Source organism: Dama dama, chromosome 16 (genome assembly GCF_033118175.1).
Source record: "Dama dama isolate Ldn47 chromosome 16, ASM3311817v1, whole genome shotgun sequence".
Lineage (NCBI taxonomy): Eukaryota > Metazoa > Chordata > Mammalia > Artiodactyla > Cervidae > Dama > Dama dama.
The window spans coordinates 9,124,922-9,146,742 of NC_083696.1; the positions used below are offsets into that span (position 1 = coordinate 9,124,922).

Here is a 21,821-nt window from a genome sequence, read left to right on the forward strand (position 1 = left end):
AAAGGATGTGACTCTGGGGCTGAGGAAGGACCGCTACAGAGAATGTGGCCCCATCCCAGCGTGCTCACAGGGGCAAGGTGGTCCCTTGGAGACAGAGCCATGCCCTCAAGTACAATGCCCCTGTGAGGATGTGGGCAAATGCCTTCACTTCCTTTCCATTTGCTCAGGTGATAAATGTTTATTCCAAGTGTCTGGCCATCTGCTGGTCTTTGGGGAAGTGATAGCAAAGTGGACTTTGTCCTTGCTCTTGTGGGGGAGACAGACCATCAACGTATAAATTAAAAATTAAATACTAACGCTGAGGAGGAAGCAGAGGAGGGTGAGAGACAAATTGTGGATGGAGGCAGGGGAGTTGGAAGGAACTTATTAGCCTGGGGAGTCAGGGAAGACATCACTGAAGGGTGACTTTTTAAAATTTAAATGTGAAGACAGAGGAGCCTAGCATGTGAGGAGCTGAAGGAAGGGTGCCCTCAGCAGAGGGAACTGCACGTGCTAAGGTCCTGGGGCAGGAAATGTTTGGTGCTTTGCAAGGGCTTGGTGTCGCGACTGCATTTCTCATACGAGGGGGAGAAGGGCCTGGGATGGGTGGCAATTTCCCAGACCCGCTGCCAGCTGGGAGACAGGGTGACACAGAGGAGGTGTTCAGAGCACATGTGTTTGCTTGTAACTGATCCTTGGGCCCATATCAGGACTGCAGTCTGCTCTTTCCATCTCTCGGGAGCAGCAAGGGCACTGCCCAGCCTGGGTCCCAGCCCAGGACAAGGTCAGCTGAGCTGGAGGGGGTTGAATGAGTTGCCTGTGTGCATCTTGGCTACCTACATCTTACCTTTTGGGGGAGGGGGTGGCCTGCCAAGCTTTGGCTAGCCTTGATGTCTTGGACAGAAATCCCTGACCCCCTGCCTCGGTCTCAGCAGCCGAAGGCCAGACCCTCTTGGGAACACAGAGCCCTCTGGCCAGCCCACACCCCACTCCCTGGCCAGGCCTTAAGTACCAGGCTGGAAATAGCCAGCCTTCTCCACCCCTCAGGGCTGTGGGCTCGCCCACCACAGGGGCTGGGGTGGCTGGGCAGAGTAAAACAGGAGGGCTGTCCCAAGAGAGGCCTCTTGGATTCTTCCAGCTGGGAGGCCCCTACTCTCAGGCTCCACGGGGGTCGGGGTGGAGACGGATTCAAATCCTGGATTGGCCACTGACTCCTCAGGAGGGCTCCAAAATCTGTCTTTGCCATCTGAGCCTCAGTTTTCTTGTCCATAAAATGGAGTTGATCATTCCCTCTGAGGGTCACTGTGAGAAATAATATGAATATATGTGTGAGCTTTGTAAACTGTAAAGTGCAGAGCACATAGAAGAGCTCATGCCAAGGGTGAGCAGGTCACATCGTGTGTGAGGTCATGAAAAGACAGTTCTGTAACAAAAGTGGGGTCCGGCTGCTTGCCGCTCAAAAAGCGAATAAAGAGACCAGGTTGGTGGAAAGGAAAGTTTTCTTTATGTTTGATTCTGGCAACCAGGGGCGGGGAAGGGAGGGCAAGGGTCTGTCCAAAGGCCAACTCCCTTCACTGACAATCAGCGGGGCAACAGTTTTTATAGGCTGAGGCAGGGGGCTACAGGTGGAAACAGCACAGTCAGTTCTGACAGTCATCTAGAAATTGAGCACCAGGGGTCTGACCAGTGTCACCTTGATTGTTTTTGGTGCAGCTGATCTTCAGTTCCAGGGCTGTTTTTTTCCCGTTTCCTTGAGGCCAGTTCTTGGAATTGTACCAGTTTATGTCATGGCTACTGTCCGGTCATCGTGTAGTAAAACTTCTCCGGTCTGGTGGTGGTTTCAGTATCTATAGGACAGCTCACAGGATACACAGCTACAGCTTTTGAAAAGGAACTGAAGGTCCTTGACTATGCTTAATGTATGAATTATTATTATTTGCACTCCTTTGACGGAGGCTTCCCAGGTGGTGCTAGTGGCAAAGAACCCATCTGCCAATGCAGGAGACATGAGAGACACAGGTTCGATCTCTGGGCTGGTAAGATCCCCTGGAGAAGGGCATGGCAACCCACTCCAACCTTTTTACCTCTGGAATCCCATGGACAGAGGACCCTGGCGGGCCACAGTCCCTGGGGTCGTGAAGAGCTGGACACGACTGAACCGACTTAGCACACACGCACTCCTTTGACTGTGTCCCTTCGTTTCTGCATGTTCTCACTTCTCTGATTAAGCTTATTCTTTGGCTACAGTGTTTTTTTTTCACAGACGAAAGGCAGGCAGAAGGCATGGAGGACAAGGACCACAGAGTCTTGCTCTGCTTCAGTTCTGGCATACAGTCCCAGATCCAGCCCCGGATAGATCACAGCACTCCTGAGAGTCTTTCCCCAGCTGTAACACCCAGATCCTTGTCCTCTCATAAAAGATTGTTATGAGAATTCAATTATACACTGATTGGAAACAATGTGTGCACCGAGCAACTACTATGTACCTTGCTCATGGCATCCTAGACATCTTGCAAAGGGTAAGGTCCCTTCCCTTCTCCAACTTCAAGGACTCTTTTCCTGAGGATTCAAGATAACCCAGGGATGTACTCGGGAAACCAGGCAAAGGACAGGGGAGGAGAAGGGTCCTGAGTCTCGGACTTGGCCCCCAGAGTCAGGCTGCTGGTCAAGATGCAGTCTCATTCTCTTACTGTCCCTGCACTTGGGCCAAGGTACTTACCTCCCACACGCCTCAGTTTCCCCATCCATAAAGTAGGGAGGATAGTAACAGCACAGCAGGCCGTTACTGTGATAAGTGACGTCAGTTGATAGGGCTGAGCTTAGCTCTTATTTAATTCATCATGTTTGAGCTATCAGAAGTAGCAGTAAATAGAAGTTCATTTTTGTAGTAAAATAGTGGCAGTAACAGTAGTAAAATAGTAGCAGGATAAATATCAGTAGCCACAGTAGAGGTGATGGATGTTGCTAAGTCATGACCAACTCTTTTGTGACCCCAGGGACTGTAGCCTGCCAGGCTCATCTGTCCGTGGGATTTCCCAGGCAAGAATGCTGGAGTGGCTTGCCGTTTCCTTCTCTAGGGGACCTTCCTGACCCAGGGATCAAGCTTGCATCCTCTGCATTGGCAGGCGGGTCCCTCACCACTGAGCCACCTGGGAACCCAAAGGCGATGGTAGTAGTGGTATAAACCATAACAGTAATAGCAGCTGAAGTACTGCTGGTAGTAAGAGCATTAAGAAGTACCAGTACTTCTTAATACTCTTACTAAAGTACTTAAGAAGTAGTGAGACTTCCCTGGCAGTCCAGCAGTTAAGACTGCGTGCTTTCACTGCAGGAGGTGAGGATTTGATCCCTGGTCAAGGAATTAAGATCCTGCATTCCTCATAGTGTAGCCAAAAGAAAAAGGACTGGTACCCATAGAAGCAGTAGTTGAAGTCCTGGTATTGCAAGGAGCATGGTAGCAGCAGAAGTCCTAGCTGGACTAGTGAATAGCGGCAGCAACAGTAGCAGAAGCAGCAGGAGTGGATGTCCTATTATGATAATAGCACAGTGCCAAAGCAGAGAGGTAAGTAAGGCTGAGAGAATTCAGCCCCTTTTAATTCTGGGGAGACAGGACATCAGGGTCTACGTTATGGAAACCAGAAAAGGAGAAGGGCCCACAGATATGAGGTTGGAAAGAAATGAAGGGGTGCAGAGCCCTGGAAATTGGTGCTAATCAAATCCTCCGAGGCTTGGTGAGACACGATGACTCTGTTTCAGCGACAGTCTTGGAGTTGTGGGCGGGGGGCTGTGTCTCCCTCTCCTCCTCCCGCAGGGAGGCAGGCACAGTCTTTATTCCCAGAAATCCCAGAGCACTGAAGGAGGCAGGTCATAGATGCCTCTGTCCACTGTCCTTCCCGCACACTGAGGCTGTGTGTGTGTGTGTGTGTGTGTGTGTGTGTGTGTGTCCGTCCCTCGGGTCTCAAAGCAGGGAAATGATGACTTCGTGGCCTCGGGAGAGTTCCTGCAGCTCCAGGGGGACCAGCTCAGAGGGCTTGGCAGCTGGACTTGGTGAGGAAGCCTCAGCTTCATGTTCCAGCGCCTCAGCTGCCAGAGGCGCGAGTCAGCAGTGGGGCCTGGCCCCCACCCAGGCTGGAACTCAGCACCCCCGTGCTGATAAGGTGGGCGGGGCTTCCTGGAGAGAGCCTGAATAATCACAAGGAGGGGCGCTAGGGCATCTCCAGGCTCATCTGGAGGAGTGAGTGAACACCAGTTCTTAGAACCATTCCCAGGGCTTCCATGGAAACTTCTGTGTTCTGGCAGTTTGGAGTATGATCCCATCACACTCCCTGGCCTTTGATCCCACTAAACCACAGTTTGCTCTTTAATTTGTTCTACCTCTGGGCCGTTGCTTGTGCTGTTCCCTTTGCCTGAAATGCTCTTCTTTTCCCTTCTGCCTGTCCCAATTTCTACCTGTTTATAAAGCCTGTCCCAATGTCACCTCCTCCAGGAAGCCTTCCCAGACTCCCCAGCCCTTGCTCTCTGGTCAGGATTTACCTTTTTTTGCCTGTGCTCCCATGGCATTTGGTTTTAACTGCTGTGAGTCTTTCAGTTTAACAGACATGCCCTGATTCACCACCCAGTCCCTGCCCTCAGAGAGCTTAGAGTTCTCCCAGGCAGGCAGACTTTACTGCCGTACCCCAACTCCATCAGATGGGCTCAGGTCCTGGGGCTGGTAGGTATGGGAGGTGTGGGTCCTCAGAAGAGGGCTCCCATGTCAATCCAGGAGGGCTTCCTGGGAGAGTGTGCAGCTTCTCTATGCCCAACCAAACAACACAAATGACACAGTGGATCATTAGCACCTAGTTAGTGACCTGGCACAGAGTGGGTGCTTTGAATGTGCTTAATTCACATTCAACTTGATGGTGCAGCTTCACCTTACACATGGGACAGCTTCTTGTCACCTGAGTGGAGAACATCTAGAAAGGGAGAAAAATCTGGAAAACTCTTAATGGATCCTATGGTCCCTGCAGGCAGAGCCTGGGGGCAGTTGTGCACTTTTCAATCTATGAATCCTCGGTGGATTCTAAGCTTGAAAAGAGGGACTCTCAGGCCACAGTGAGATGGCTTTTCCGGAAGTCTGGTCCCAAGAGAAGGGCAGATGTTCTAAATAATTTTTAGACACACTTCAAGATACACGCTGCATGGGATGACTTAGTTATCAAGAAAAATCAAAAGCCGAGTTGTCAATCCTGACTGTGCATTAAAACCATCTGGAGTGCTTTGGAAACACTGATGCCTGGTCCCCACCCCCAAACCAATTAAACAGAATCTCCACGGGTGGGGCCTGGAGTCCCCAGGTAATTTTGATGCCAGGGGTGGAGCTCCAATGCCTTAAAGTATCACTCAGCTTTCCCGGGGAAGAAGGCAGGGAAGTGTGAAAGCTGATAGGGGAGCCTGTTGTAAGAGAGATGGTAAAATTAAGGCAAATTGTGGACGTAAAAGGTCAACTTCAGTTATCCAAGTTTAGCTTTGCAGAACAGCTCACAGGAAGAGGCTGCAGAGAGTAGAGGACAGAATACAAATTCTGGCAACAGACAGATCCCCACTACACCATTCAGTGAGTGCCTGACTCTGAGCAAGTTACGAAACATCTCTGAGCCTCATTTTCTTCATCTGTAAAATGGGGACAATTGTAGTGCCAATCCCAGAGGGTTGCTTTGAAAATTAATTAAATTAGAAAAAGTGTCCAGTGTTCAATAAATATTAACTCCCAGCCCTCTGACCCAGAAGGTTCCAGACACCATGAGGCAGCATTGTGCAAGAGATAGTACTTAATGTCCCTTAACGTTCTTACGTATTAACATTATCGCCTTTAGAGGAAGATATCCAGCTCATAGGTAAGTCATTCCTGGGTGAGTAGTGGGTGGACTGAGTCAGGGGAAAGTTGTTTCTGTTTCTAGGGAGAAGAGCTGAGATCCTGGAAACAACGGGAGTTTCAACAACCCTGGGTCCTTTGATTTCACAACCACCCTACAGAGCCTCATCTTCAGCAAAAGATGAAGCTTGGCTTCAGGTAGTATTGTTTCCTCGGGCTGGACCTTCATGCCTTCATCAGACAGACAGACAGGGAGTGTGTCTCTGTGCCAGGCCTTGTGCTGAGCATGCGGATGGAATCCCTAATCCTCACCAAGCTCCTCGTCTAGCGGAAAGCCTGGCAAGGCTGCCAGTACCCACCACGTGCACGTGTGAGTGTTAAGTCGCTTCTGTCATGTCTGACTCTTTGCAACCCTATGGACTGTAGCCCGCCAGGCTCCTCTGTCCATGGGATTCTCCAGGCAAGAATACTGGAGTGGGTTGCTATGCTGTCCTCCAGGGATCTTCCCCACCCAGGGATCAAACCCACATCCTTTATGTCTCCTACATTGGCAGGTAGGTTCTTTACCGTTATTGTCACCTGGGAAGCCCAGTACCCACCATATACAGCAGAGAAACTGGATAAGGCTTTGGGGGAGAGGAGCCAGGCACTTAAGGAGAAAGAGTGGTGGCCCAGGGCTGCCAATGGGTTACTCTCCCCATCTTATGCTACAATTACTACTCTTGATCACGCATGCAACTGGCGTTGTAGCCTGTGCTGGCCCCCTTCCGTTTAACCATCTGCAAAATGGGCTAGGGGGCCAGAGAGACGTTCATTCAGCGATCCTTGCCATCCCTGCTTTGGAGAACTCTGTGAAACGAGTCCTGAGGCCCACATTGATGTTTTAATTAAAGATTACAGCAAGCTCTGTTTGGAAAATTTCACAACAGGCCTTGGACCCATCTGGCTTTTCCTCCGCGGGGGAGACGAGCGGAGCAATGACAGATGAGTGTCACGTGATGCAGAGAGCCCGTCCTCCTCGCTGATCTTCTTTCTCATCTTTCCTCCATCTCAGTCCAAGGCAAGGCTGCCTGGCAGGGCGAGCCCTGGGCTGGGCCCCACCTCTTCCCACAGGGCCTCGGTCTCCACACCTCTCAAGGGAGGACGAGCCTTCATGTGTCATGTGTCGGGAGGAGCAGAGGGCATGGACACCTGGGCTTTCCAGGGCCCACTGGAGCCTGTCCTCCTCGCTACAGGAGCTCTAAATCTGTAGCTCACAGTTGGGTCCAAGAGGCTAGCTTGGCTGGGGCTGGAAGAGTATCACTCAGTTTCTGGGCACATTTTGAGAGCAGCTTTGTGGCAGGAGTTGATGATCTCTATGATAAATGAGTCCCTAAATGAGTCCTTAGCTCATGAAGCTGAGAGTGTGTGGTTAGCCTTGAGAGGAAGGGAGGGAGGAGAGACGGAGGTCGGGGTGGGAGGCAGCCAGCAGCCCTCTCGCCAGGCTCCCTTCCTCCTCCTCGGCTCCTTCCTTCCTTCTCATCAGCATCTGTTGAATTCTTACTGTGTGCAGGGCCCGGCTCTGGCTCAGAGATCCCAGGGATGGAACGGCATGGTCCCTGCTCCCCAGTAGACAGGAGGAGCAATCCAGTGTGATCCATGTTGTAACAGGAGGGAGGCTCTGGGGATGCTGATGTAGTTCCAACCTGACCTGGTGGGTCCGGGGGTGCCAGGAAAGGCATTCTACGGACGGGAAGACTTGCAGGACAAATCCACCAGGCAGCAAGAAGGGAGCACTCCGCCAGAGGGAACTGCAGCGGCAAAGGTTTAAAGGAGCTAAAGGAAAGCCTGGGAAAGCTTTGGGCTGGAGCACTGGGTGCAGGGGTTGAGGGTGGTGGGGAGTGGAGCGGGACAGCTGGAGGGGGCAGCAGGAGACAGAACCCGAATGGCCTTGGGTCTGAATGGTCTGCAGTCCCAGGTAGGGGACACCTGACCTTATTCTGCGGCCCCAGGGAGTCCGCGTTGGGTTTTCTCAGGGAGGATGGCTGGAGCTGAAGGGAGGAGAGTGGATTGAAGGGGCTGGAGCCAGGAGCAGGGTGTGCGTGGGAGGGCCCCATGATTGCTCAATGGTGCTTTTATTCACTCCCTTGAGGAGCAAGGGAATCCTTCTTGAGGGGCTGCTCATCCCTGTCCACAGGACCAGGCTGGCCAGCCCCTCCACAGTACACAAGCTCCGGAGAAAATGTATAGAAAGAGCGTGCCCGCGCTCCACAAAGCCTCCTTTGTGATGAGCCTGGGGGCCATGTTGACGCGATGCTCTGCTGCCCTCTAGCGAAGCCTGGAGAGGCACCCCTGCAGGGCCCAGTTCAGTTCAGTAGCTCAGTCGTGTCTGACTGTGTCCGACTCTGCAACCCCATGGACTGCAGCACGCCAGGCTTCCCTGTCCATTACCAACTCCCGGAGCCTACTCAAACTCATGTTCATCGCATCGGTGATGCCATCCAAACATCTCATCCTCTGTCGTCCTCTTCTCCTCACGCCTTCAATCTTTCCCAGCATCAGGGCCTTTTCCAGGGTCTTGGCCACCTTAAGGTTCTTCGCATCAGGTGGCCAAAGTATTGGAGTTTCAGTTTCAGCATCAGTCCTTCCAATGAATATTCAGGACTGATTTCCTTTAGGATGGACTGGTTGGATCTCATCGCAGTCCAAGGGACTCTCAAGAGTCTTCTCCAACACCACAGTTCAAAAGCATCAATTCTTTGACACTCAGCTTTCTTTATAGTCCAGCTCTCACATCCATACATGACTACTGGAAAAACCATAGCCTTGACTAGATGGACCTTTGTTGGCAAAGTAAAGTCTCTGCTTTTTAATATGCTGTCTAGGTTGGTCATAGTTTTTCTTCCAAGGAGCAAGCATCTTTCAATTTCATGGCTGCACTCACCATCTGCAATGATTTTGGAGCCCCCAAAAATAAAGTCTCTCACAATTTCCATTGTTTCCCTATGTATTTGCCATGAAGTGATGGGACCAGATGCCATGATCTTAGTTTTCTGAATGTTGAGTTTTAAGTCAACTTTTTCATTCTCCTCTTTCACTTTCATCAAGAGGCTCTTTAGTTCTTCTTCGCTTTCTGCCATAAGGGTGGTGTCATCTGCATATCTGAGGTTATTGATATTTCTCCCAGAAATCTTGATTCCAGCTTATGCTTCATCCAGCCTGGCATTTCGCATGATGTACTCTGCATATAAGTTAAATAAGCAGAGTGACAATATACAGCCTTGACATACTCCTTTCCCGATTTGGAACCAGTCTGTTGTCCCATCTCCATTTCTAGGTCAGCTGCTTCTTGACCTGTATACAGATTTCTCAGGAGGCAGGTCAGGTGGTCTGGTATTTCCATCTCTTTAAGAATTTTCCACAGTTTGTTGTGATCCACAGAGTCAAAGGCTTTGGCGTAGTCAATAAAGCAACAGTAGATATTTTTCTGGAACTCTCTTGCTTTCCTGATGATCCAGCGGATGTTGGCAGTTTGATCTCTGGTACCTCTGTGTTTTCTAAATCCAGCTTGAACACCTGGAATTTCACGATTCATGTACTGTTGAAGCCTGGCTTGGAGAATTTTGAGTATTACTTTGCTAGCATGTGAGATATGTGTAATTGTGTGGTAGTCTGAGCATTCTTTGGCATTGCTTTTCTTCGGGACTGAAATGAAAACTGACCTTTTCCAGTCCTGTGGCCACTGCTGAGTTTTCCAGATTTGCTGGCATATTAAGTGCAGCACTTTCACAGCATCATCTTTTAGGATTTGAAATAGCTCAACTCGAATGCCATCACCTCCACTGCCTTTGTTTATAGTGATGCTTCCTAAGGCCCACTTGACTTCGAATTTCAGGATGTCTGGCTCTAGGTGAGTGATCACACCACCATGGTTATCTGGGTCATGAAGATCTTTTTTGTATAGTTCTGTGTATTCTTGCCACCTCTTCTTAATATCTTCTGCTTCTGTTAGGTCCATACCATTTCTGTCCTTTATTGTGCCCATCTTTGCATGAAATGTTCCCTTGGTATCTCTAATTTTCTTGAAGAGATCTCTGGTCTTTCCCATTCTATTGCTTTCCTCTATTTTTTTGCATTGATCACTGAGGAAGGCTTTCCTATCTCTCCTCGCTGTTCTTTGGAACTCTGCATTCAAATGGGTATATCTTTCCTTTTCTCCTTTGCCTTAGCTTCTCTTCTTTTCTCACCTATTTGTAAGGCCTCATCAGACAACCATTTTGCCTTTTTGTATTTCTTTTTCTTGGGGATGGTCTTGGACTGCAGGGTCCATCTGGCTTCTAAAATTCTCCAAGTTTCTCTACATGCCTTCTGTCTATCCCTCCCTCAACCACAGGAGTCCCACTGCTCCCAAGGAAAAGGTGCAGTCTGGAAGTAGAGGACAAGCTCAAAACAGGGTGAAAAGGGGGAGGAGGACACAGAAGGACTCAGTTCCAGCTGTGGGAACAGGCAGCGCCAGGGTCAATGTGAGGCTTGGGGCCCTGGTAGTGCATCTTGAGTTTTCTCACGGAATAAATACAGACTACACACATCGGGAACAGTGATGATGGTGGTGGAGCTGGTGGTTGCAGTGACCAATAATTATGGGCCCTACCGGTTATGTAGCTGTTGGTGATGGTCGTTCTGGTGATGATGGTGATGGGGTGATGGTGGTGGTGGTGTCGGTGGTAATGATGACAAAGATGGAGGTAGAAAAACTGGCAGTGGTGATGGAGGTGGTGGCTAACAGGGCTACAAAGCTACTGAGAACATTCTTGCATACATCTCTGGGTGGGAGCATGACTCATTTCTATTGGGCACAGATCTAGGAGTGGAATTGCTGGGTCAGAGGACAGGCATGTGTTTAACTTTAGTATACGTTGCCAAACAGTTTTCCAAAAAACAGTTGTTTTCACACTTTTACCTGTAACGTATAAATTCTTGGTGCTCCACATCCCGACACTTAGTATTGTCTGTTTTGTTCGGTAATGTATCTCAAATGTCTGGAAGCCTGGTGCACAGACGAGGCTTAATACAAATTTGCTGAATGAATGCTCCACATAAGGGTAGCAGATGTCCACTTTCACCATTAGAGACCAGAACCAGAACTGTGCTCCTGCTTGTGGACACCCAGTGATGACCACACTCAGATCCAGGTTGGGCTCATCACACCCCAGCGTGCACAGGCCCTTAGTCTAGGCACTTTGCTCAAAATCCCTTCAGTGTGGCTCCCCTCACCCTAGTTTGAGGAGGAACAGCAGTCTGATCAAACCAACACACACTAAGATGTGAGTGACTGAGTCCTTAACACTTTTAAAAGCATTTAAAGATAAAAATAAAAATAAATGGGAAAAAAAAAAGCATTTAAAGGAACAACTTGTTCACTTGCTGGGTTTACGATTGAAAAGGGCAACCTGTTGGAGCAGAAAGCTCAGGCCAGGACTTAAAAGTTCTAAGTTCTCGGTTAAACTCTCTCAGACCGGCCATTTATAGCTGCTTTCTCCTTAGACAACTTCCCCTGCCTACCTCTAGCTTCCTGTTGTTGTTTTTTTAATTTGAAAACCAAGGATGGTAATTCTTGTCCTGCCTACATCAATTATTCAAAAAATTATAATAAATTAAGGAATTTCAGAGTAAAAAGGAGTCTTAGAGCTCACCAGGGATTTGCTTTTAAATAGTTCTTTACAATATAAGAATCACTTTCAGTTACGCTGGTTCACTGAAATCACGAAATGATAATCTCTTTTCATGGGTAGGAAACAGGTTGAAGGAGGAAATAACTTGCCCAGGGCTCTGCGGTTCATTAGTGGCAGAGCTGGAGGCAGTGGCTCGTTGCTGTCTCTAATTCCCCCTACAGATCTAGCTAGTAGCCCTATAAATCCAGAAAGTCAACTGGCTCTGGTGTGCATGCCTCCAGTGCGTCGGGGAACTCACTGCTACCCAAGATACATCATTCGCTATTTGGGTTGCTCTGATAGTCGGCTGTCATTTATGGTGTACAGATCATGTTACATTGAGAGGGGGTGATGATTAGAACTTTCATTCTAATGTTTGCTTGAGGGAAGAGGAATTAACAGAAATATCCAGAGAACAGGCAGAGATAGCTAGAATGGCAGTAATTATAACAATCAATACCCATTGACGGTGTCACTTTCCTGTTGATAACCCTTCATTGGCTTCCTGATTCTCTGGGGAATGAGTCCAGATTCTTTGATGTGCCTTTCATGAGTGGGGCCCAGCTTCAAACTTCTCAATGCCACACACATCTCCCCACCCCACCCTGGCCTTCCTGCAGGGTGTTCCTTCTGCCTGGAACACCCTCACCCATCACTCTCACCTTCCTGCTCCTACAGGCCTCCAAATCTACCCTCCCCCTAAACCCCAGAACTAATTTGAACTTACCTGTCTTCCCAGCAAGACTGTTTGCTAAGAAGGGGCAGGATCTGCATGGGATTCTCCCGTTCTGGTGCCCTGTATGGAGACTGGCCCTGAATGGGTGACTGCCCCACCCACCTCAGCACATTCACAGACATCTCTGCTGCTCTCATCAGCCAGGCCAGGAGAGGGTTAAACTGCCCTGGCCTTGGAGAGGCAGGTGACCCAAAGCTTAAACCAGATGCTTTGGAGCCTTAGTGGTCCAGCTAAGCTCAGGAATCCAATCCAGCCGCATCTTCCTGGAACTGGGACCTGGGCCCCTCCCGTCCCTCTAGACCCCTCTCTCCTCCCTGGGCTCAGCTGGAAGCAGCTGGAACTGCTGCGGAAGGATGAGGTGGGAAGGAAGATTACAAAACGGAAGGAGTATGAGGAGAGAGTAGAAAGAGCCTGGTCCCATGCTTGCCGAGACTGTCTGTGTGGCCTGGGCTGAGCCCGTCCCAGTCCCGGCCTCAGTATCCCCATCTGTGCACAGAGGAAGTTGGTCTGGTGGTCCCTGCTGATGGGACTGGCCAAGGGCAAGAGATCCTCGGACTCCCGAACCTTCCCTCTAGCTCCAGACTTTTCCACCACGCAGGTGGGAGTTTGGGTAAATCTTTAACTAGCTGGCCCTGGGCAGGTCGAGCCTTTCCGGATGGATGATTGCCTGGGGAAGGGGGGCGATGAGAGTGGGGGATGTAAGTGTGTATAGCCAGTCCCAGTGTGAAGGGGGAGGGTACTGGGGAGGGAAAAGAACCAGACTTGGGCGGAGCTAACTGTGTGCAAAGCAGGACATGGAGGAACGCGGGTCGCCCGACGGGTAAGTACAGATTCAGGGAGGTTCAAGGAGCCGCAGGGACACGGATGGTTAACTCGAGTTGCTGCCACAGGGACCCCGCGCGGAACCTGGAGCAGGGGCCGGAGGGGCCAGAAACGCCCATCCAGGTGGTGCTCAGGTAGGCAGGCGTAGGTTGGCTCGGAGGGCTGCGGCGAGGAAGGGACTGATGGAGATGTCCGGATGGACCATCCGCCCCCTCCCCGCCTCGTCCGACCACAGGGTGCGTCCCATGAGCGCTGCCGAGCTTCGTCGAGGGGAGCAGAGCGTGCTGCACTGCTCAGGGACCCGGACTCTGCAGGTAAGGACCCCCCCCCCCCCCCCAAAAAAAAAAAAAAAACACCTTCGGGGAACACGCCAGGTCCCTCCAGGTCAATTTCCCCCAGGCCCCGCCCTCCCCGAGGCGAGCTCCGCCCTCCCCAGGGTGCCCCGCCTTCTTCTCTGAGGCCCCCTTCCCCAGGTGAGCCCCCCGGGCGGGGCCCCGGACGTGGCTTTCCGCTTCGGCGCGGTGCTGGACGGAGCGAGCACCCAAGATGACGTGTTCCGCGCCTGCGGCGTGCGGCGTCTGGGCGAGCTGGCGCTGCGCGGGTGAGTGAAACCGGAGGCCGCCCCGCCCGCGCACGGCCCCGTCCCCGCCCCCCTCTGTCCCTTCTCCCCCCCAAGCCCACCACGCACCAGCTTCGGTACAGCCACACTCCTGCGGCCCGCAGCTTCTCCTGCACCGTCTTAACCTTCGGCCAGACCGGCTCCGGGAAGACCTACACCCTGACCGGACCTCCTCCCCAGGTGGGCCGAGCTCTAGCAAAGCCCCAGGGGGTCAGGGATCGGTGGGCGAGCGAGAAGCCTTGGGGAGCGCAGACTCCCAGAGGGAAAGGAATTGGACGGTGCAGCCCAGCGCCATTTATTTGCAGGCAAGGAAAGATCAGGGAAGGTAAAGGGTCTCGGCCAATCCAGAGCACCTGGGTTCAGGTGTCCCCTTTACTCACTAGCTCTCAGGTTTTCCATCTGTGAAATGAAAGTGATAAGACTGACCGAGGATTAAATGAGATGTGGGTATGGGAACTTGGCACAGTGCTCTGCTGCTGCTAAGTCACTTCAGTCGTGTCTGACTCTGTGCGACTCCATAGACGGCAGCCCACCAGGCTCCGCCCTCCCTGGGATTCTCCAGGCAAGAACACTGGAGTGGGTTGCCATTTCCTTCTCCAGTGCATGAAAGTGAAAAGGGAAAGTGAGGTCGCTCAGTCGTGTCCGACTCTTAGGGACCCCATGGACTGCAGCCTGCCAGGCTCCTCCGCCCATGGGATTTTCCAGCCAAGAGTACGGGAGTGGGGTGCATTGCCTTCTCCGGGCACAGTGCCCTACAAAGAGTGATTATAACGGTGGTGGTGGTGGTGGTAGCCCAGCCCCGGGCTTGGCTGTTTCTGCTCCAGGGAGAGGGGCTGCCTGTGCCCCCCGGCCTGGCTGGCATCGTGCAGAGGACCTTCACCTGGTTGTTAGACCGCGTGCAGCACTTGGATGTTCCTGTCACTCTCCAGGCTTCTTACCTGGAGATCTACAATGAGCAGGTGGGGGCCCGGGATGGCCAGAAAGGCAGCCCATAAAGAAAGGGAGGCATTTCTTTCCAAGGAAACTGGAAATAGAATAGGTGGGGCGGGGGGGAGGTGGCTGTTGACCCTAAGGTCCGGGGGTGGATGAAACAAGGACTCAGGCCCCTCCCTCACCCTCTGCCCTCCTCTCTCAGGTTCGGGACTTGCTGAGTCTGGGGGCTCCCCGGCCCCTCCCTGTTCGCTGGAACAAGACCCGGGGCTTCTATGTGGAGCAGCTGCGGGTGGTGGAGTTTGGGAGCCTGGGGGCCCTCATGGAACTTCTGCAAATGGGTGCGTGCTGCTTCAAGCTGCTTTGGGATACATGGGATGCAAGTATTTTACCTGTTCATTTAGTGCTCTCGGGGTCCCAGGAGCTGTGGGTTCAGACATGACCCTTGTGGGAGAAAAGGGCCAGCAAACCAACAATTCAGACACAAACCAAGGGTGCCCGCCACTCCTACCCCTCAGGCCTCCTGATACTGCCTTCCAGACTCTTCCCACCCTTCTCTGCAGCACTAGGCTTCTGCCTCCGTCAAGCCTCAATTTTACCCCTGGAGGGATCTCCCCCTGTAAGTGCATGCTTCTGCATCAAACAAAGCAAACCACATCCCTATCCCTTTCCAGAACCCTGAGAGCAAAAGTCATACTTCTTGCATACTCAGTAGCTAAGTTGTATCCAACTCTTTGCAACCCCGTGGACTGTAGCCCTCTAGGCTCCTCTGTCCATGGGATTATCCCCGCAAGAATATTTCCTCTTCCAGGGGATCTTCCCGACCCAGACATCAAACCCGTGAATCCTGCATTGGCAGGTGGATTCTTTACCACGGAGCTACCTGGGAAGCCCTGGCCTAAAGGCTCTTCTGTTTGGGTCTCACCCATCCATTCATCAGCTATTTATTGAGCACCTGCTATGGCCAGTCTCAGGGTTCCGACCGAGCATTGTGCCACGCCTCCCAGTTGATCTCTCTGCCTGAGTTTCTCTCTGTTCACACAGCAATGTGAGAGATGTTGATATTAGTAAAATGTGAATCAGACTGACATTCTTCCCCTCAGTTCTCTCCAATCCGCTTTCACCTGTTTGAGCTAGAGCCCGATTCAACACCCATCATTTCACTCCTGCCGCTGTGCCTTTCCACCAGCTGGCCCCTCTATCAGGATGTCTTCTTTGCTCCTTTTTTATTCATCTGTGACCACTTGCTCTTCCTACCATATCCAACTCTAGGATGTTTTTCCTCTCTAGGTCTTAGCCGTCGAAGGAGCTCCGCTCACACCCTGAACCAGGCCTCCAGCCGAAGCCATGCCCTGCTCACACTCTACATCAGCCACCAAACTGTGAGTGTCCCAGCTTGGAAAGGAGTGGCCCAGGGCTGCCCAGCAAGGGTCTGCCTCTGGATGGATAAACCAACTTGGGCGTGCATGGGAGGTTATGGTGGAAACCCTTGGCCCTGTGACTTTGATGACGACAGCCCCTCCCAAGTCCCCACAGAGCCCTGATCCTCCAACCCCAGCAGATGCCTCCTGTGGACCCTGGGGAACCCCCTGCTGGGGGGAAGCTGTGCTTTGTAGACCTGGCCGGCAGTGAGAAGGTGGCGGCCACAGGATCCCGTGGGGAGCTGATGCTTGAGGCCAACAGCATCAACCGCAGCCTGCTGGCCCTGGGTGAGATCTGAGTGGACTGACTGCCTGAGTCCTTCCTCTGTGCCTTACCCACAGCCATCCACAGTGGGGAAACCAGGGGAGTAATTGGGAATGGAGGAAAGTTAAAGAGCTGTGATCCAGAAGCCACAGGCCTCCCTGGGGCCTCAGCTTACTGGTGTCTCATGCTTTCCCTCATAGAACTTTGTGGATCTACAAACGCTGAGGATACAGTTGCATTCTAATTGGGGAGGTAGAAACACTTAATGCAGGGTGTGAGCCCTCAGACATTCAACCTGACCCTTGTTGCATTTGGGAAGACTGAGGCCCAGGGAGGAGAAGGGCACTAACCTGTCTTCCCATCTCCCCACCCCCAGGTCATTGGCCTTGAGGTCTTTAATAGCTAGGACCTACCTTGGCCTTCCTCTCTGCATGCATGGGAAGATGTGTAGGAAACATCTCTTCATTCAGTCCATTTGTCAGATGTTTCCTAAGCCCCTCTGCCAGGCCCTTTGGTGGGCATTAGGAATCAAGGTGGGAGCCCCAGTCTGGTGGCCAAGCAGTCTGAATGGGTAATGAGATCATGTGGAAAGAGACACCCTAGAGACATACAAGCCTGGTGGAGACCTAGCTCTGCAGCGTCCCAGCTGGGTGGCCCTGGACATGGAGGGTGACCACGCTTTCCCCACCCAGGTCACTGCCTCTCGCTGCTGCTGGACCCACAGCGGAAGCAGAGCCACATCCCCTTCCGGGACAGCAAACTCACCAAGCTGCTGGCGGATTCGCTGGGGGGTCATGGGGTCACCCTCATGGTATCCACGGGAGGCTGGCAGGGAGGGCTGGGTCCTGAAGGAGGGCTCCCAGAGAGGAGCACTCAGGGGCAGTCCTCCCCAGGTGGCCTGCGTGTCCCCCTCAGCCCAGTGCCTTCCTGAGACCCTCAGCACCCTGAGATATGCCAGCCGAGCTCAGCGGGTCACCACTCGGCCGCAGGCCCCCAGGGTGAGTGGGCAGAGCCACAGGCAGAGCGGAGGGACAGGCGGGGAGGTGGTGGGCATCATCCGACAGCTGGAACCTGAATCAGTGCCACGGTTGAAGTCTGCGACTGAGTCAGAGCAGGGATTAGGGTTGAAATCTTGATGACTGGGTTATGTTTGGGCAGGGTGGGGTCGCAGTCAGGGTTCATGGTCAGGGTTAGGGTAGGTTTAGGCTTGGAGTTTGATTCAGGACATGCTTCAGAGTCTAGCCAACATCCCAGCTGGTATTGTGACTAAGTCTGAGTTAAGTTGGAGTCTGATGTGGGGTCTTATTTGGGGTCAGAATCTGGACCAAGGTTTGGACAGAACTGAGTTTGGGGTTGGACAGGGAGCAGGGTGCAGTTTAGAGCAAGCCCTCCAGGGAGGCAGCTGAGGCTACATGGCACTTTCCTGCCATTAGGACAAGGTGTGCCCTCCAAGTATATGCAACCTTGGACCAGGATCCAAAGTGGGCAAGTGGAGCCTGGGCTGGATTTTAGGCTCCACTGACTCCCCTACCCCAGACCCCCTTGTGCAGTGCGAAACCTGTGTAACCGTACACACCAGCCCTGGGCCTCTTTGTCTGCAGTCCCCGAAGGCAAAGCCACCCCAGCACTTGGAGACTGAGCTATTGCAGCTGCAGGAGGAGAACCATCACCTGCGGTCCCAGCTGGGCCAAATGGACCCCAAGGGTATGAACTCCCTGGGGGTGGGGGCGGGATGAGGATAGGCTCTGGGGCTCCTGGGGCTCCAGCTGCCTCCCTCTTCCCTGCAGCCTCTGGACTCAGTGGGGCCCGGGTGGCTTGGGCTCAGCGGAACCTCTACGGGATGCTGCAGGAGTTCATGCTGGAGAATGAGAGGCTCAGGTAGACCCCCCCAGCCCAGACGCTGTGCCCTGCCCCTCACTGCGGGGCCCCCTCTGCCAAGATGCCACCCCTCCTGGCCCCCCCGGCTCCTCTCCTGTCCCCGCCTGCCTCCTGGGGTTCATACTGTGCTGCAGTGAGGAGGAGCTGACTGATGCCCCCGCCGGCCCTGCCTCCCAGGAAAGAGAAGAGGCAGCTTCAGAGCAGCCGGGACCTGGCCCACGGTGAGCAGCGCATCCTGGCCCAGCAGGTCCGCGAGCTGGAGCGGTGAGCGCGGCTGCCGGCTGGAGACCAGCCTTCAGGATGGCGGGCAGGTGGGAAAGGGGGTGGCTCGGCAAAACAGTCAGATCTGCCCTCTGGATCCAGACCCCCGGGGGCTCAGACCCCAGCTCTGCCACCAGCAGTGTGACCTTGGGTGAGTCTGTTAACCTCTCACCGCCTGGATTTTCTCTTCTGTAAAATGGAGACAATACAGTGCCTGCCTCCCAGGATTGTTCTAAAGACCAGATGGAGTGAATTCATATGTAAAGATCTGAGAACAGCGCCTGGCATGTAATAAGGGCTCCACGAGTGTTTGTTAAATCAGGACTTGGGCGCCAGGCTGGGGGTAGCGTTGAGGTCTCCACACAGACAGAGCCCACCCTTCTTTCCAGGCGTCTCCTCTCTGCCTGCTACCTTCAGCAGCCAGGCCCTGGGCCAGCCCCACCGTGTCCCTGTGTGATGGTGCCACCTCTTCTGTGCCACGTGAGTCTCTGCCCAGCCTGGAGAAGGCAGGGACAGGGACATCACGGAGCCCCTGACATGACCTCTTGCAGGCCCCGCCACCCCTCTGCCCCCGCTGCCAACTCTGCCCGCTGTGCTGTGCGCCGTTGGCCCACTGGGCCTGCCCACGGAGGGAACTCCACCTGCCCCAGGTAGGAAAGGCCGAGGTGGAAGGACGGAAGTCTGGGGAGAACTGGAGACCTGGATCTAGGGGTCCATAGTCTGGAAGGCTCCAGAACTGTGGGGACTCCAGGGTCCTGGGCTGGGTCGTGGCGGGAAGTGGCTGGCTTTATGTTTTCTCTGCCCGGGGTTCGAAATAGCTGTTAACCTCGCCTCTCCCTCCTCCCCGTTCTACCTTCTTTCGGGAACTTACTCTGCCGTTGGCTTGTTCATTTATTCACTCATGCATTACTCATTTATGCACTGAATGAATGAGTCGATGAATGCATTTACTTAATGAGTGAGTATTCCCTTATTCAGTAACTCTCCCCTAAACTCCTTACTGTGTGGCAGCCCCTGTTCTGGGCACTGAGGATTCACAGAGCGGACGTGGTTCCTGCCCCTGTGGAGTGCCTCGTCTCCAGAGAGGACTTCACAAGGGCCACCCACCGCCCACAGAAAAAGGGACGCCCACCCTTTATGCTCACCGGACATTCTTAGTGCCCCCTGGGGCAGGCCTGGCAGGGAGCGTGGTGTCACAATCAGCCCCGGGCCAGTGGGGCACAGACAGGGCGGAGATCACCCAGCCTGTGGACTCTGGTCTCTCCTGCAGATGTTCAGCTCTAAGGCCCCAGCTGATGGGCCCCCATCCGCCCGGCCCCCGCCCTGGGCGCCCCCATGCTGCCCTAGCTCTGCCAAGTGCTCGAGGGAGAGGTGAGCCCAGCCCTGGGGCACTGGGGGAGGGGGGGAGAGGGAAAAGGCCTGGGAACCTGAAGGCTCACTTCCCACCACCCAACTTCCCCCGGCCCAGGAGTCACAGTGAGTGGGCTCAGACCCAGGTTCTGGCTGAGATGCTGACCGAGGAGAAAGTGATACCCTCTGCACCCCCCCTGCCCGTGGGGCCTCTGAACACATCGCCAGTGCTGAGAGGTGAAGAAGGGCGCGAGGGAAGGGCTGCTGACGCTTTCTGTGACCTTGGGCTGGAACTCACCTCCAAACCTTAGTCTTCCCATTTCTGAAATAGGGGGCGGATTAAGTGGTGAGAGTTCCATGATCTTTCTATTTCTCAAACCTGGAATTCTCTTCTTGAAGCCAGCTGCACTCCCAGATGTATCCTGGAGCCCGTGGTGTACATGGAGATGGAGTGGGTGGGGGGACCGTCTGAGACTTCCCCAGAGGACGTTGGGACCCTGATGGGCCTGGGTGGGGCAGGGCCCAAGGGAGTGCTGGCCTCAAGCCTCACCGTGTGCCCTTTAGGTGGGGCTGCAGTTCCAAACCTGGCCCGAAGACTGGAGGCCCTCAGAGACCAGATCGGCACCTCCCTGCGACGTGGCCGGAGCCAGCCACCCCCTCCCTGAGGGCACTTGGAGTCTTCGCCAGGTCCTCCCTGCCTGCTGCGGGCAGCGTGGGCACCCAGGAGACCATCACGGGACCTTGGACTGGGCTCTGCACTCCTGGGTCTCAGTCTAAATGGGGTTAAATGGGGTAGCAGCTGCTGCTCCAGCCTGCAGATGGGCTGGGCAGAGACCAGGTCCTCAGGCCTGGGGGTGGGGGCTGATGGGGCAAACTGGGGACGCAAAGGGTGGGTGCCACCCCAGACTCAGAGAAATGAGACTGGATTCAGGAGAAACCAGGCCATAGGTGATGAAATACATGAATAAAGAGAGACATCAGCTCCAAGTCTGGTTGGTCTTGTCTTCCGACTAGTCAGTCTCTGGCCCTTGGGGGAATCCCAGAGAGGAGGGGCTCTTAGAGGAGGGGTCCTGAGGAAGAGGAGACCAGGACTCCTGGGAGAGGTGACTGTCCCCTTCCCCTTCAGAGCAGGAATATTCCAGGTTCTCATTTCCTTTTATGTGTTGTTGTTGTTCAGTCACTCAGTTGTGTCCGGCTCTTGGGGACCCCATGGTCTGCAGCATGCCAGGCTTCCCTGTCCTTTACCATCTCCCGGAGTTTGCTCAAACTCATGTCCTTTGAATCAATGATGCCATTCAACCATCTCATCCTCTATCACTCTCTTCTCCTCCTGCTCTCAATCTTTCCCAACATCAGGGTCTTTTCCAGTGAGTCGGCTCTTCACATTAGGTGGCCAAAGTATTGGGGCTTCAGCTTTAGCATCAGTCCTTCCAATGAATATTCAGGGTTGAAGTCCCAGGAGGCGCAGCGTGTAGCTTAAGTCCTCTTGAAAGAGGTTGTCATTAGCCCTACCCTTAGAGCCACTGGGTGGGCGATCCACAAATTGGAGAACCATTTTATGTACTATACACATTTTAATTGAGCAACTACTGTGTACCACTGGGCAGGCATGGGGAGAGGGAATGGTGAGCATCTCCATGAAGGAGGCCTGGGGGAGACTGCTTTGGTCTTGAGCTGCGGCAGGTGGTGGACTGAGGGGCTTGCACGCTCTGTGCCAGCTGCACATGTCCTGGTCCTGCATCATAAGGCCTGACATCTGAAGCTGCAGATTCAGAAGGCTCTGAGCCCCGGGGCAAGGCCCGCACCCTCCTGGGGCCACTGCCTGCCTTTCAGTCCTTTAGACGTGGCTCCCTGTCCTGTTGATCTCTAGTGAGGGCCAAGGAGATTAGGAATATCACAATTCCCGGCACATGCCCAGTAGGATGTTGAGGGTCCACAGTTAGAGGTAAGTCCAGATGTGACTTGTGAAATTAGGGGTGTGAGTGGGAGGACTCCAATACAGAAGGAGCCATGAGG

The 21,821-nt window shown here is 53.4% G+C and overlaps 1 protein-coding gene across 3 annotated transcripts; it reads left to right on the forward strand.

Moving 5' to 3' along the window:
- Positions 1 to 13,005: 13,005 nt before the first annotated feature.
- KIF12 (kinesin family member 12) lies at positions 13,006 to 20,784 on the forward strand. Of its 3 annotated transcripts, none has more exons than XM_061163350.1 (19): positions 13,006 to 13,079; positions 13,150 to 13,215; positions 13,317 to 13,395; positions 13,555 to 13,682; positions 13,805 to 13,880; positions 14,525 to 14,659; positions 14,836 to 14,971; positions 15,921 to 16,012; positions 16,189 to 16,339; positions 17,009 to 17,127; positions 17,210 to 17,314; positions 17,918 to 18,020; positions 18,104 to 18,194; positions 18,372 to 18,458; positions 18,845 to 18,935; positions 19,007 to 19,105; positions 19,726 to 19,826; positions 19,924 to 20,042; positions 20,370 to 20,784. In XM_061163350.1, the coding sequence occupies exons 1-19, from the start codon at positions 13,054 to 13,056 to the stop codon at positions 20,468 to 20,470; spliced, it is 1,905 nt and encodes a 634-aa protein (XP_061019333.1). In that variant the 5' UTR covers positions 13,006 to 13,053; the 3' UTR covers positions 20,471 to 20,784. The 3 variants fall into 3 exon arrangements, with proteins under 3 accessions (XP_061019333.1, XP_061019334.1, XP_061019335.1); XM_061163351.1 differs by having other exon boundaries at positions 13,021 to 13,079; positions 16,192 to 16,339; XM_061163352.1 differs by lacking the exon at positions 19,007 to 19,105 and having other exon boundaries at positions 13,021 to 13,079.
- The last annotated feature ends 1,037 nt before the right edge of the window (positions 20,785 to 21,821 follow it).

What these genes read in the sequence shown, in the direction of transcription:
- KIF12 (XM_061163350.1), top strand. Translation starts at nt 13,054, where the DNA reads ATGGAGGAACGCGGGTCGCCCGACGG. An exon ending in GTCATGGGGTCACCCTCATG is followed by an intron (nt 17,128 to 17,209) that starts GTATCCACGGGA and finishes AGTCCTCCCCAG; the next exon opens with GTGGCCTGCGTGTCCCCCTC. An exon ending in TGCCACCTCTTCTGTGCCAC is followed by an intron (nt 18,936 to 19,006) that starts GTGAGTCTCTGC and finishes GACCTCTTGCAG; the next exon opens with GCCCCGCCACCCCTCTGCCC.